This window comes from Idiotropiscis lumnitzeri, chromosome 3, assembly GCF_059441095.1.
Source record: "Idiotropiscis lumnitzeri isolate Australia: NSW breed Sydney's pygmy pipehorse chromosome 3, RoL_Ilum_1.0, whole genome shotgun sequence".
NCBI lineage: Eukaryota > Metazoa > Chordata > Actinopteri > Syngnathiformes > Syngnathidae > Idiotropiscis > Idiotropiscis lumnitzeri.
The window spans coordinates 12,567,167-12,579,490 of NC_142393.1; the positions used below are offsets into that span (position 1 = coordinate 12,567,167).

Sequence of the window (12,324 nt, forward strand, 5' to 3'; positions counted from 1 at the left end):
TTAATAAACACTGAATAGTTAACAAACTAAGAACAACAATTATTATTTTTTGTTCGAAAAAGTCACCCAATTTATATCGTGAGCAATTTAGGTTGCAAACTAGTTGGGTCGAAATCCATTCAAGTAGTGCGACCGATTGGTCCGCCACTCCTTCAAAATGTGGCAATTTTACAGCATAACCTCCTTGATACGACTTTTAGATTGATCAACTTGCTAGTTTTAGACAAAATAGAACAAATGACTTATGTTTCACATCCCTAACACCACTCAACTTTTGCATACTACAAATTTACTCTCTATTTTGTGACTGATCTTTTTTTTTTTTTTTTTTTGCTACCCCTTGTTGCTTATGTAACTATCTTTTAAGCCTACTCAAATATAGCTGCAATTTCTTGACGTGGATATATTTAGCCATTCTGCCATCCCCCAACAGTCCAAGCCCCCCCCACCCTACATACTCTGAATGCCCAAACAGTGCTGAAAGATTTATACGTACTCAGACCCCTTAGGCGGTGCAGTGACACACTTACTTTACATCCAGAGCAATTAATGTCCACGGGATCTAGATTACAATGCCGCTGTCCCACAGGGACGTCACAATCCCCCGGTGAGTACAGGTGGGAGGGTTTTCAAGCGGCGCTTTGCGGCCCTCGGAGTAGGTACAACAGAATGTTGGTTTTCTTCTACTTAGCTTGCATGGCAGGTAGTTGCATATTGATTGTTTCTCGAGCATCTCTACTCTGCTGCACGCTTCTTGACGACTCGTTCTTCGACTTGATTTAGTGAGATCTTATATGATAACAGCCAAGGAAAAACTTTTTCCCCTTTGACTTTTGCAAAGAACTTCTGTGAAGTCACACGTGGTTCGCGGAATGTAATCTTTGGTAGAGCCTAGATATAAAAAAATGTGTCATTTGCAAACACGTCCAACTCTACACGGAATGTTTTTTTCCCATAATATTAAAAAAATATACAATACGTAAATAAGATTTTCTCCAAATGGCTCTGTTGAAATTCAGCCTGCAGTGGGCGGAATTTGTACATCGTTTTTGTGTGTTTGAAATCTGATTAGTTAAAGAAATAGTTAATGCAACAGTTAATGCTAAAAGACAGAAGATTAAAAAAAAGTCTTCACACACCTGTTTAAATGCCATATTTATGCTAGAAAAAATGAGACCAAGATTTATCATCTCAAAACTTTTTCCATTATTGTGCCCTATAACCTGTACAACTCAATTTAAATGAATTTTTTCTGAGAGGAAATGCTAAAATAAACAACTGAGGTAATATCGTTGCACAAGTCGACACATTCTCGTCTAAATGGTGATTGTGTTTTAGAATCAAGCAATCAGGGAATCAGAACACACCTGCCCCCATTTAAAGAACCTCTGATTAACTCCAAATACTGTCAATATCAGTTGTTGTAGTGGACTTATTCTCATATCTTTTCAGTCTAGCGAAGCCTGAATGTTTTGTGCTAACTCTGACTGGAATTTGGTGTTCATAATTCCCTGCACATTGACGAGGGCCCAAATTCCAGCAAAAGAAAAACAGACACGGCAGCCGGCGTTCTTTTGGCGATGAGCCGTGGTGCGTTTGCGCAAAACGTAACTTTTAGAATTATGGCTAAAAATTTCAACCTTGGTTTCACTGGACTGCGCTTTCACGCATGTGTTTGTGGGATTTTGTTATGATCCATTGAAATCAAGGTTGAACATTTTGGCCACGATTCCAACAGGTATGTTTGGTGCATAACACGACACTGCAACCTCATACTTCATGGCTGTTTAACTTTCTCTCTTCCAGTCACATGCCCAGTTAAAGTTATTAGTTAAATTGAGTCTTACTGTTTATAGGTCACATTAATAGTGAAAAATGTTTCAACATGATTTACCTCGGCCTCATTTTCTTTGATCACAAAAATCTCCCATTTGAGCAGGGGTGTGTAAACTTTTAATGTGCACTGCAGTTTCTGTTACATGTGCCAGGACGACTGATTCTGAAAGCCCTGGGCAGATTTGGATTGATATGAAAGTATACAGAGCCTGAAATCTTATTGGACTAAAACAAATCTAACATCCACATAGACAAACTGAAAGCAGTGCAGCTAAGACAAACACTACAAAATGAATAAATACAGTTTCATGGAACTTGGGTTGTAAATGTAGGTCAGTCCTTCAAAAATCTGAAAATGACTTGCTGTCCTTGTTGTCTCACCACTGATTAACTGAGACAAACAACAAGATTTTGTTGGGGACTTCATGCTTTGATCCTAATCGTGCCGACCTTCTGCCCTCTAAAGGTGACCCCGGTGGCTGGTCCCCCCGAAGGAGGCACACGGGTGACCATCCACGGCACCAACCTCGGTCTGGCCTTCTCGGACGTGGTGGGCAATGTGGAGGTGGCGGGAGTAAGGTGTGCTCCTGTGGAGGATGGCTACATCATTGCCGAGCAGTAAGTCCTTTAGGCTGTAGTGTAACATTATCTCCGTTTGTTCATAACCTGCAGTATGTTCGGCGGATAAACACATTGGATGTGGACAGTTCAAGCCAAAAATGCTCCCAACAGGAGTGATAGAAGGAACAGTGATAAATGTTGACCTCACACTCATACTTAACATAGCCTGATTAGTACCGGTCCAAAAGCTTTTGATCCCGACATCCCTTCTCCCCTACTCTGACGCACCACACCGCTCTGGCTCTCTGTTGCTTATCTAGTTACCAATGATCACATAGCAGATGCCTGTGTTTTGTGTTTACCTCCTTAATTGCCTTACGTTGTGCCCAAATCACGTTCAAGTCCGTACCGTTGACCTGTTTACGAATCAAATATGACTCATTGCGCCCTAAAAATATAGCCCCACCCTCCCTTTTGCGATCCATCAAGGTTATGTCAAAAGGACTTTTAACTGGCTGATTAATGAGAAAAATATGCCACTCTACGGTCAATGACTGGACGATGCTTCTTCATCGCTAAAGTCATAAAACTAATCCCTAACAAGAGAAGTGAGGGAAACACTGCTCACCTGTGAATTCAATGTAAAAGTTTGTCTGAAAATATTACATAGGATTCTCAATGTTCAATTTTTTTTAAATACAACAATGTCATCTGTGGATTGTTGCCATTTTAAAATACAAAATTGAACAAACAAAAAAAGAGATTGGCTTGCGACCTGTCCTGGAATTCTGTATACCCTAATGAGCAGAAGTTAGAAAGTGAATAAAGGGAAAAGCACATTCCATAACAAATAACAGGGTTATACACATAAATAAATCATGTCACACAACCTTCATTAGATTTAATTACGTTTAAGTACATGGAGAGAAACAGAGTGTAAACTTTTCATTCCAAGTTGAAGAATATGAGCATGCTCATGCTCATACATATTGGCATTCAGGCTATCACAGTTAAGGATCTCAGCGGAGCCTTTAACACTAATAGTTAACTTGACCTACTTCTGCCCCAAGAAAGAGAATAGGCTCTGTTCACATCGGGGAACCTTGTATCAGAGTGTATGTGGATTTCATTAAATACACATACAAGCAAAGCCATCACAAATCACCACACTATAAATGGAATGTCCCACTTGGTTTCAAGCACACCAGTCTGACAGAGCACAAATCCATGGACATTCTGCTCTACTGTCTGTTTCATTGCCTCTGTCAAGAATGTCATCAAGGAAATGTTTCCATTTGACCTTCAAAGTGGCCAAATTACGCTTGTTAGAAAAATTGAGAGGCTTGTCAGAATCATCAGAAATGGAAACCGTTTGACATGTATGCAGCTAAATTGTGCATGATAAGCCAATTCTTCATTTTTTAAAAGTATAGCGAGAAACCTAATTGTTTTTAACGGCCATTAAACTGTTCTGGAGGATTTTTTTATGTGCTGATTCTGAATCGGCCCTTGCTTTTTATCATAATAAAAATACTATAACAATGAGACAGGGGACTATGAATTTAAATAAGTTGTATAATAACTTTGGCACATTTACACAATTATTGTACCAGTGTTCATCAATGTACATTGTCCCTTTTCAAATAAACAGTCAAATGAAATAATATGATATTTGATATAGTACAACATTTACTGGTAGTAATAAGTATGAATTAAGGGTTAGGTTAACAATAGGTGGATTTTTTTTCCTGAAAGGTCATCGCTATAAATTACAGTGCCTGGTAAAATACATATTTCACAAGGTTTTATAGGTCAAAGCGACCTCTGATTATTATTCCATTTGTTGAATATGAATCTAAGCAGCAAAACCCTCCCGTTTTTATCCATATCAGAGGCGGCCATTTTGACCAAACTCAGAAAACAGGTGTTTAGACGAGTGGGGGCACATATTGTAAAAAACATTTTTGACTTGACTTCCCCTTTAAAAACACAACATAATATACTAGCATGTTAAAAAAATAGTCATTTGTTTTTTAAAACAGCGTCACAAATTCATTCGAGACTCATAAACCCATCTCTGAATAACATTAGCCGTTGACCAATGTTATTATTTCTTCATGTATATTGGCCATTATGTAGTGATTGGTTGCTGTAGTTAACCTAAATCACTTAAAAGTTGTTCCGCTGCTATTGTTGCATTTTTTTTACTTGATTTATCACCATTATTTTCTAGTCTTTTCATCATCATTATTTGATATTTTGTGTCTCTTTTTTGCAGAATTGTGTGCGAGATGGATGCTGCCCCCGCAGACAGTCAACCTGGTCCTGTCCAGCTTTGTGTCGGGGAGTGCAGACCTGAACTTCGAGCTCAATCTAATCAACGCTACACCTTTGTGGTACACTTTCATTCTATAGCCAGCCAGCCAGCCATTCTCCAATTTTCCTGACTGATCAGCTAATCTCCATATGTTGTGTTTCGCAGACACCAACAATCACAGGTGTGTCTCCCAGCAGAGGTCCAGAGTCCGGCGGCACCAAAGTCACAATCATCGGCGAAAACCTTGGTGCTGGCAGCAGCGTTAATGTTCAGTTTGGAAATCAGTCGTGCGAGTTCTTCAGGTGCGTGCCACTGTCACAGTGCGAGAAAATTGTTTTATTTTGATTTTTTGTTTGATTCTTTTACAATCTCTTGTAAAAGTCACACAACACTTCAGAATTTGACCGTCATCATTCATGACATCAGCTATTTATTTGTAGACAACACAGTTGCGACCATTCGTAAAAACAGCAATATCCCGATGTGCTTGTTTGGGAATTTGGTTCATCTCTCTGCGCCTTAACATGTGCCCCGCGCACGCAACAATTTGCTGGCTGAAAGTAAAATTGCAGTTACCCCAGCTGAAACCACTTCCAACTAATATTTGCTTCCTTCCTTTCTCCCATTACTGTGTACATTTTAGTAAGGCCTTAAAAGTACTGCATCAGTTGGATGATAAAAGCTCACACTGTGAAAACAATGTGCACCTGTGGGCTTGTTTCTACTCAAACCTTTTACATTCACTCTTCTATCTGCTGAATTCCCCCACATGCCCTCCTTTTACTTTTCCGTCTTTTGGGCAGCCCTTGTATTGTAGTCTGACTGCTATACAGTAAGGTTGAGGAGCCAAGTTGCATTTTAATGAGATACGGGCCTAATTAGTGGATTGGGTTTCTTTCCTGTAAACCTGCCATGGGTGGTTGACGCCGTTAATGAGTTTGGACTCGATAGGAAGTGAACTCATGGAATGAGGACACACTTGTTGACTAAGTAGATATGATACAGTCATTTGTATGTAATAGATCCTTTGAAAAGCTGGAATGTGGTAATTGGCATGGATACGCCATGATGCCAAGTTGTAACTATTAAAAAAAAAACTGAAATGAATGCTGATTTATAATAATCATTCATTTTAGTTTCATAGATAAGCTACTTTTGACCAATTTTGATTAAGTTCCTTGGTTCAGACCAAAACCAAACTGTTTTGCAGAAAATGGTCATGTACTAAATCTTTGCTCTTTCTATATTTTAAAACACAATCCATGTTGCTGGTTAGCCTCTAATTTGTTTGGATTAAGAATATTTTTTTTAATCCCTATGTAATGGAAACGGTGGCATTTTTTCCATAGTCTGACTTCCACTCTTGCTGTCCAAGCAATGTTTAAGTAACAATCTAACATTATTAAATTAACGCCGGTTTGAAAATAATAGGGGAATGAAAAAAAACAGATAAATCTCAAAATGAAGTTACTTATTGATATTGAAGTCACCATGACACCAAGCAACCCCGTCTGCAACACCCCAAATTTACCTCACTCATATCACAAACTCATGCTGACATCTGGAACAATCCACAAGGCTGACTTTTTAAAAACCTGTTAGAATACCGTTTTTGTCCCCATTGCTGATGCTTTAAATCCAAAGTGTCTTTTAAATGTTCCACTGTGTCTTTCTGCTGTGCGGGCCTGGATCACACCAAGCAAAACACTTGCTAGCTCAATTATGTTGTCTCTATAGTCGCGAGTGACCCCAAGGTTTGCATCCATGTGCATGGATGTCTACATCAGCAGTCATTTTCATTTTCCTTAATATTTTTTTCTTTATAATACTGTACTTGCAGTCGAACTATGACAGAGATTGTGTGCTGCTCCGCACCTTCTCTGTCCGGCATCAGCCCAGTCCAGATCAGCGTGAGCGTAGACCACTCCCAGATCAGGGAAAGTCTCACTTTCGAGTACATCGAGGATCCCACCGTGGTACGCATTGAACCCGACTGGAGCATCGCCAGGTAAGAAAACACACACCTGATCTGTGGGTTGCGCCGCATACACGCCAATACATTCATTCACATTCTCATCAACTCGATCCTGTGATGCTTTGCCGCCAAGCAACCGGTCGTTAGCTGGCGTAAGTCAATACTGCACTTTCAATTACTTCTCTTTCAATTAGTTTGGATGTGATGGAGCTGTCCACAGACAGTCTCTCATTGAGTGCAATTCTGAGATGCACTTCTAATTAAGAGGAGGACAGGATGGAAATTTTGTTCTCCAATGAATTTAGTAGAAAGTCTTACAAAAGGTCATGCAAGCTCTTTTTCAGTGTAAGTTTCATTCATAATTAAAGACAAGAGCAAACTTATTGAAACAAATTTAAAACTAATCTGATTTGATCTGAAAGAGATCTGTATAAGTAACCAAACAAATACTCATATTAAAATCATGCAAAATTGAAATCTGGATCTGATCCATATTAAATAAACTGTTTTGCATTTTCAGCTCCTCACCCTGCAAGACTTAAATGAATACAACCAAAATGTAGCGCAACAATAAGAGTACTTATTGCACTATTTCTCAGAAAATTAGTCGCTAAATTATCTGATATTAGCCATGTTTGTTAGCTACAGCGCTAGGTAGCAAGTCTAGAATTTTTGTCACCATTCTTGATCAAAATCTGTGCTGACTGAATGGAATGAAACCTCTGTAATAATAGCTTACAACTGACCTTGAGAAGGTCTGAAACTTGGATGACTAATAATGAACTATGTCAATATGATTGTGCCTGGAGTCAATCCAATTTCTAGACTAAATGTTGTGTACATGCCCTCTTATGGTTGTGTCCTCAGTGGCCACACCCCCTTGATGGTGACCGGCACGAACCTCGATGTGGTCCAGGAGCCCAGGATCCGAGTCAAGTATGCCGGCAAAGAGTCAGTCAATGTAAGTGTCACCGTCATTGCTTGATTAACTTGCTACTTCTCTCTATTAGACTCAGAAAACATAGATTATGTAACACAAATAACCAAATCACCCCATTCAGCTAGCTGTTCTTTTTGAATACGCATTTATCCGTGAGCACACAACTGTTTACAGTCTCCCGGATGTTACATTGGGGGCGTGTTGGAGGTGTGCCTGATCTCGGGTCAAGGGGACCTCTAATAGGTTTCAATGGAAGATGAAGCACTGCAGGATGTCACTGGTCAGCATAAAGATACCTCATATAATCAAAATATCAGCGTTGGGAAATCGTCACAAATTGCATTTGAGTCTCCGTCCTGCCGGCCCTTTTTTAATTAAGAGGATGGGATTTGTTCTTAGTGCTCTCCTGACGAAGAAAAGGACATTTGCAAATAAGAAAGCTAGAACTGAAGAGTAAAATACAGAGGAGTGGTAGATGGCTATGTTCACAATTATTTATGTGAGCACATTGCAGGGGGTATGTGCAAACATTTGATCATTCATTTCCCAGATTAATTACCTGTGGAACAAATGCACAAAAATTGCAACAGCCATGTGTCAAATCAAGTGTAGCATCGGATGATAGGGGAAATCAACGTAAAACTTAGAATGGTTTTCTTTTAGTAGTTTTCCGTTCTACCTTTGGAGAATCATCATCATGGATGAATGAGGGCGTATGACAAAAATATTTGGGGTTACACAAGCCAAAAAGGTTGGGAGTCATGGATTTATATCATATCGGAAAAAAAGAAGAAAATAAAAGCCTTGCCCTGTCAGTAGTCCCGTTTCGTCCTGCTGACTATGGTCTAAAATTAGCCTCAAGTGTGTTGCTCGTTTAGTGCGGAACATCATAGCTCATGCTCTAGTCTTCATTCCGACAATGTTTGCCTGCATGAGGACACATTTTCCCTTAAAGACCTTTTTTTTTGTTTTTTTTTTTAAGATGAAGGCTGTGTGCATTATAAGTGTGCTGTTTTCTATTCGGAATGGCGAATAAACACTTCTTGTGTGGCCTGTTCAAATGTGATTGACTCGTTTTTGGTGTCTGCTGTTGCGCTCAGCCTTGAAAGAGATTTGTTCATCTCTTCCCCCTCGCAAAAGCTCCAAGTTCCACTCCCTTGATTGCACACGGTGAGAATGAATTTCTAACGCAGAGGCTACCGCGACACATCTTTCATTGTTTCCAGTCTCTTCCGGAGGACGGCCGCCATTTCTCTTTCGTAATAATCAACTCAACTTGAGCTGCTGTCTGTCAGCTGGTCTCAAATAATCACCTGTCTACCGCTAAATGACCTCCTTGCTTCCCTCCCCCCTGGTGTCACCTGCATTCGTGCACAAAGAAACCAGCATAAGTGGTGAAAATGGCTTTGCGAGAGCTTTGTATCATTTGTCATAATCTTGATTCAAGTTAAAAGGATTCCTTTTTCAAAGACCGCATTTTTGCCACATTAAGGTTCTTGGGCTGATCAAAGGTTTCGGCAGAGTTTATTAGTGTATCCTATCAGTGACAGTCAGAGGCTAAAGAGAAAGCATTGTCCAATAACCGTAATGGATACTCAATACTTGCACATTATATGTTCTTATTGATGTTCCGTTGCGCACTGAATGAACTGCCATACATCTCGGAACCACCAGTGAGTGGTTCATTGAGTCACGACGGCCTCTCGAGTGTCAGACCGCAACGCTACTTAGGTGTACTGATGGACATTTATGTTGGACTGTATTGTAGCAAAGATTGATGCGTGTAACCACAACAAGTTGCGCGTGCTTTATCTATCATGTCCACTTTTTGAATTTCATTCATCAGCATGTAGTCTTCTGCTGTGCTCCGGCTTGCTTTTAGATCAGCTATCCCCCGAGACACCAGAGTCCGCTCCCGGTCTGTGAAACATTTGGTACGGGGCCACACGGAGAGCCTGAACGAAAAAATTTTGATTAATCACCAGAGTGTGAAAGAAATACAATCACAGGCATCCGCCTGTGCCTCTGCTGACATGTCAGAACAGTGAGCATAAAACAAGAGTAGCACTTCTTTGGAAAATGGAAAAAGGCCTAAATTATAAGACGGCACAAGAAGAGCCAGCAAGAAAAAGAAAGCTGCATTTACATGACAATATATTCAGTCTTTTATAGAATCAGAAGGATTTTGTTGGTCGGTGGCTCAAGAATATGGGAATTGTTAGTTTAGGTAACACTGCGTTGTGATTGGCCGTCTTTGGCTATTATTTTTCAGTTGTTCCATGAAACAGCAGTGACTGATCACTCATGTCACTCAGTGTGTGTATGGCTTTGAAACTTTGATTCCCCCTTTATTCAAATTGTTGCTTTAAAAAGAAATTCTTGGAATAGATTAATCTTAGTTTCACTGTGTGTCTCTTGGGGTAAGTAAAGTTACGCTGCTCCACTTCTACTACTGCCAACTTTGCAGTACTCGACTCAGCACTAAATAACTGTGACACCCCCCGTGACTAACAAGCCACAGGGACGACATCTGGTAATTAAAGTCATTTAGTCAGCACCCTTAAAGTTGCATTTGTTTGTTTCGTCATAGTTTCATTCCAGCTGATCTTATTATTGGAGGAGTCTGATTGTGGAAGAAGCCCGTCGGGATCATTTGTGACTGTCTGCAGCTATTTATTCCTCTGACATAGATGTGCAGCCGATTGCATCTCTCAGAATTTGTCTAGAATTTCTGAGGGCAATCGCAGTTTGTATAAATGCACACACTTGAATTCGCTCCTGAGATGACTGCAATTTCCAATGATACTGGCTAACTTGACTTGTTTGAAATCATGCTGACGTGTTGACTCACTAACCTTTAGCCTGGTGAACATGGCAAAAAGGCTTGTTGGCTTGTGTACCACACACTCAATCGTGTGGATGCGAGGTTTGAATTTTATGCCAGTTTGGTTGGCAGGAAAACAGTGTAGGAGTAACTCAGCACAAGCCCAGCCATCTTTTGAATACTAGCCTCCGGATGACCCCTGACTCTTTGACCCCCATCCTCCACACATCTCTACAAGGCCATATCGTATCCTCCAGTCCTTTCTGGCTGTAGTTTGTTGGGCAGTACACTAGATCTGCTGCCAGAGGCGCTCAGGAATGTTGTTGGCTGCTTCCCTTTAAAAGTGTGAACCGACGAGGCCACGATTCCAATTATTTTCTCTAACGGTTGACCTCATTCCACGTTATCAACACGGAACAATGTGAAGCTTCCCTCTCTGCATGGCCTTAAGGAATGTGATGTGCAGTCAGTATTTGGCAAGACACAGATCGAGCTGCCGATAAGGAGCCAGGCCCTTTTGACAAACTACGTTGTAATCCGGAAAGCTGCGCAGTGCCGTGTCATGAGTGCATCTGCTCGTGTTTGGTTGCAAGGAGTAAAAAGAACATCGTATGCTAATATTCCAAGACAGTTCCCATGCAGAGTTTTGTCAGGATGGTGATTGACAGCCATTGATAGTCCCAGCCTACGGCCAAACAGCACATTTGCTTCTCAAATCCTTCAATGGCCCATTTACTCATCACTATTTATTTGCTCGTCACTTTGGATTTCAACTTCCACAGCCAGCAAAAAAGAAAATATAAATAAAAGCTGCTTTTGATCCTGACAGGGTTTAGTATGTGACATGATAAGAGAAAGGAGAGTAAAATACTGACAGTCGTCGTTTCTGACAGTTTAACGTTACAGTCATCTATACAGCCGACTTTTAAACTGCCACTTGCTTGTCAAAGGCCGACTGCAGATGACTGCTGAGCCGCAGAATTTCCCGAGAGGATTTTGCCGGATTGTGAGACATAGAGGTCTGTAGAGGTCCTTGATCTGTCCTCAGTCCAAGCGCTTGTCGCTTCCAAAGTATTAATGCTCGTGTCTACAAGAAAGGCTGAGCTCATGTGCCCAAACCCAATGTCTGATTGTTGTGATATTATTCATAAATTAGTCACGGCCACTAGGTGGCACACTAGCCGGATATTTGTAGTTGCCATGCTATGCTATGCTGTGACGTATTAACCAATCTTCTGGCCTTCAATGTGTTTTTGTCACCGTTTGTGACATTTCCCAGCAATCACTCACAATTTCAAGGACATGCGACTTAAGACGAGAGGGTTTGAAAATGGCAGGCTGAGGCCTTTCTGAAAAAAAGCTTGAGGGAACGACGACCATAATGCAGTAATAAAAATAGCTCTGGCATGATATAATACGTCTGTAGTCCTCGTCTCAGTTCACATCCCCGGTCCAAATGGGTTTGTTAGTCTACATGCAAAGAGAACGTCTGAGAACACAACTCGTGGTGTTGACTCCACACAACAACACTGCATCGATCTCCCGACTGGCTGTGTCACCACGCACACACACACACACACACACACACACACACACACACACAACAGGTAGGAGGCGTGGTATTTGCTTGCATTCAGCAGCTTTGGTGATATTTGCCTCTAATTAAGTTTCTTCCCCAGAGAGAGGGAGCAGCCCGGGAATGAAAGCAGATAAAAAACCTCAGTGAGCGGAGTTGCTGCTCAGCAATCAATCCTCGCCTCCCAAAAGCTTCACCCCCCCACCCCTCCCTTCCTCCCTCCTCTAGAGCTGAGCCAGCGAGGATGGATGGGAGACAGCTCTCTCATCTGGGCAAACTGGCGAGAAGTAATAAA

General features: G+C 41.0%; 1 protein-coding gene across 1 annotated transcript in view; it reads left to right on the forward strand.

The window, feature by feature from the left end:
* plxna2 (plexin A2) overlaps positions 1 to 12,324 on the forward strand; it is a 175,454-nt gene that overhangs the window by 136,191 nt on the left and 26,939 nt on the right. Inside the window, exons 13-17 of the mRNA XM_088289798.1 lie at positions 2,303 to 2,454; positions 4,676 to 4,793; positions 4,880 to 5,016; positions 6,555 to 6,722; positions 7,557 to 7,650. Of these exons, the coding sequence (XP_088145924.1) occupies positions 2,303 to 2,454; positions 4,676 to 4,793; positions 4,880 to 5,016; positions 6,555 to 6,722; positions 7,557 to 7,650 (669 nt within the window). The remainder of the gene's footprint in view (positions 1 to 2,302; positions 2,455 to 4,675; positions 4,794 to 4,879; positions 5,017 to 6,554; positions 6,723 to 7,556; positions 7,651 to 12,324) is intronic.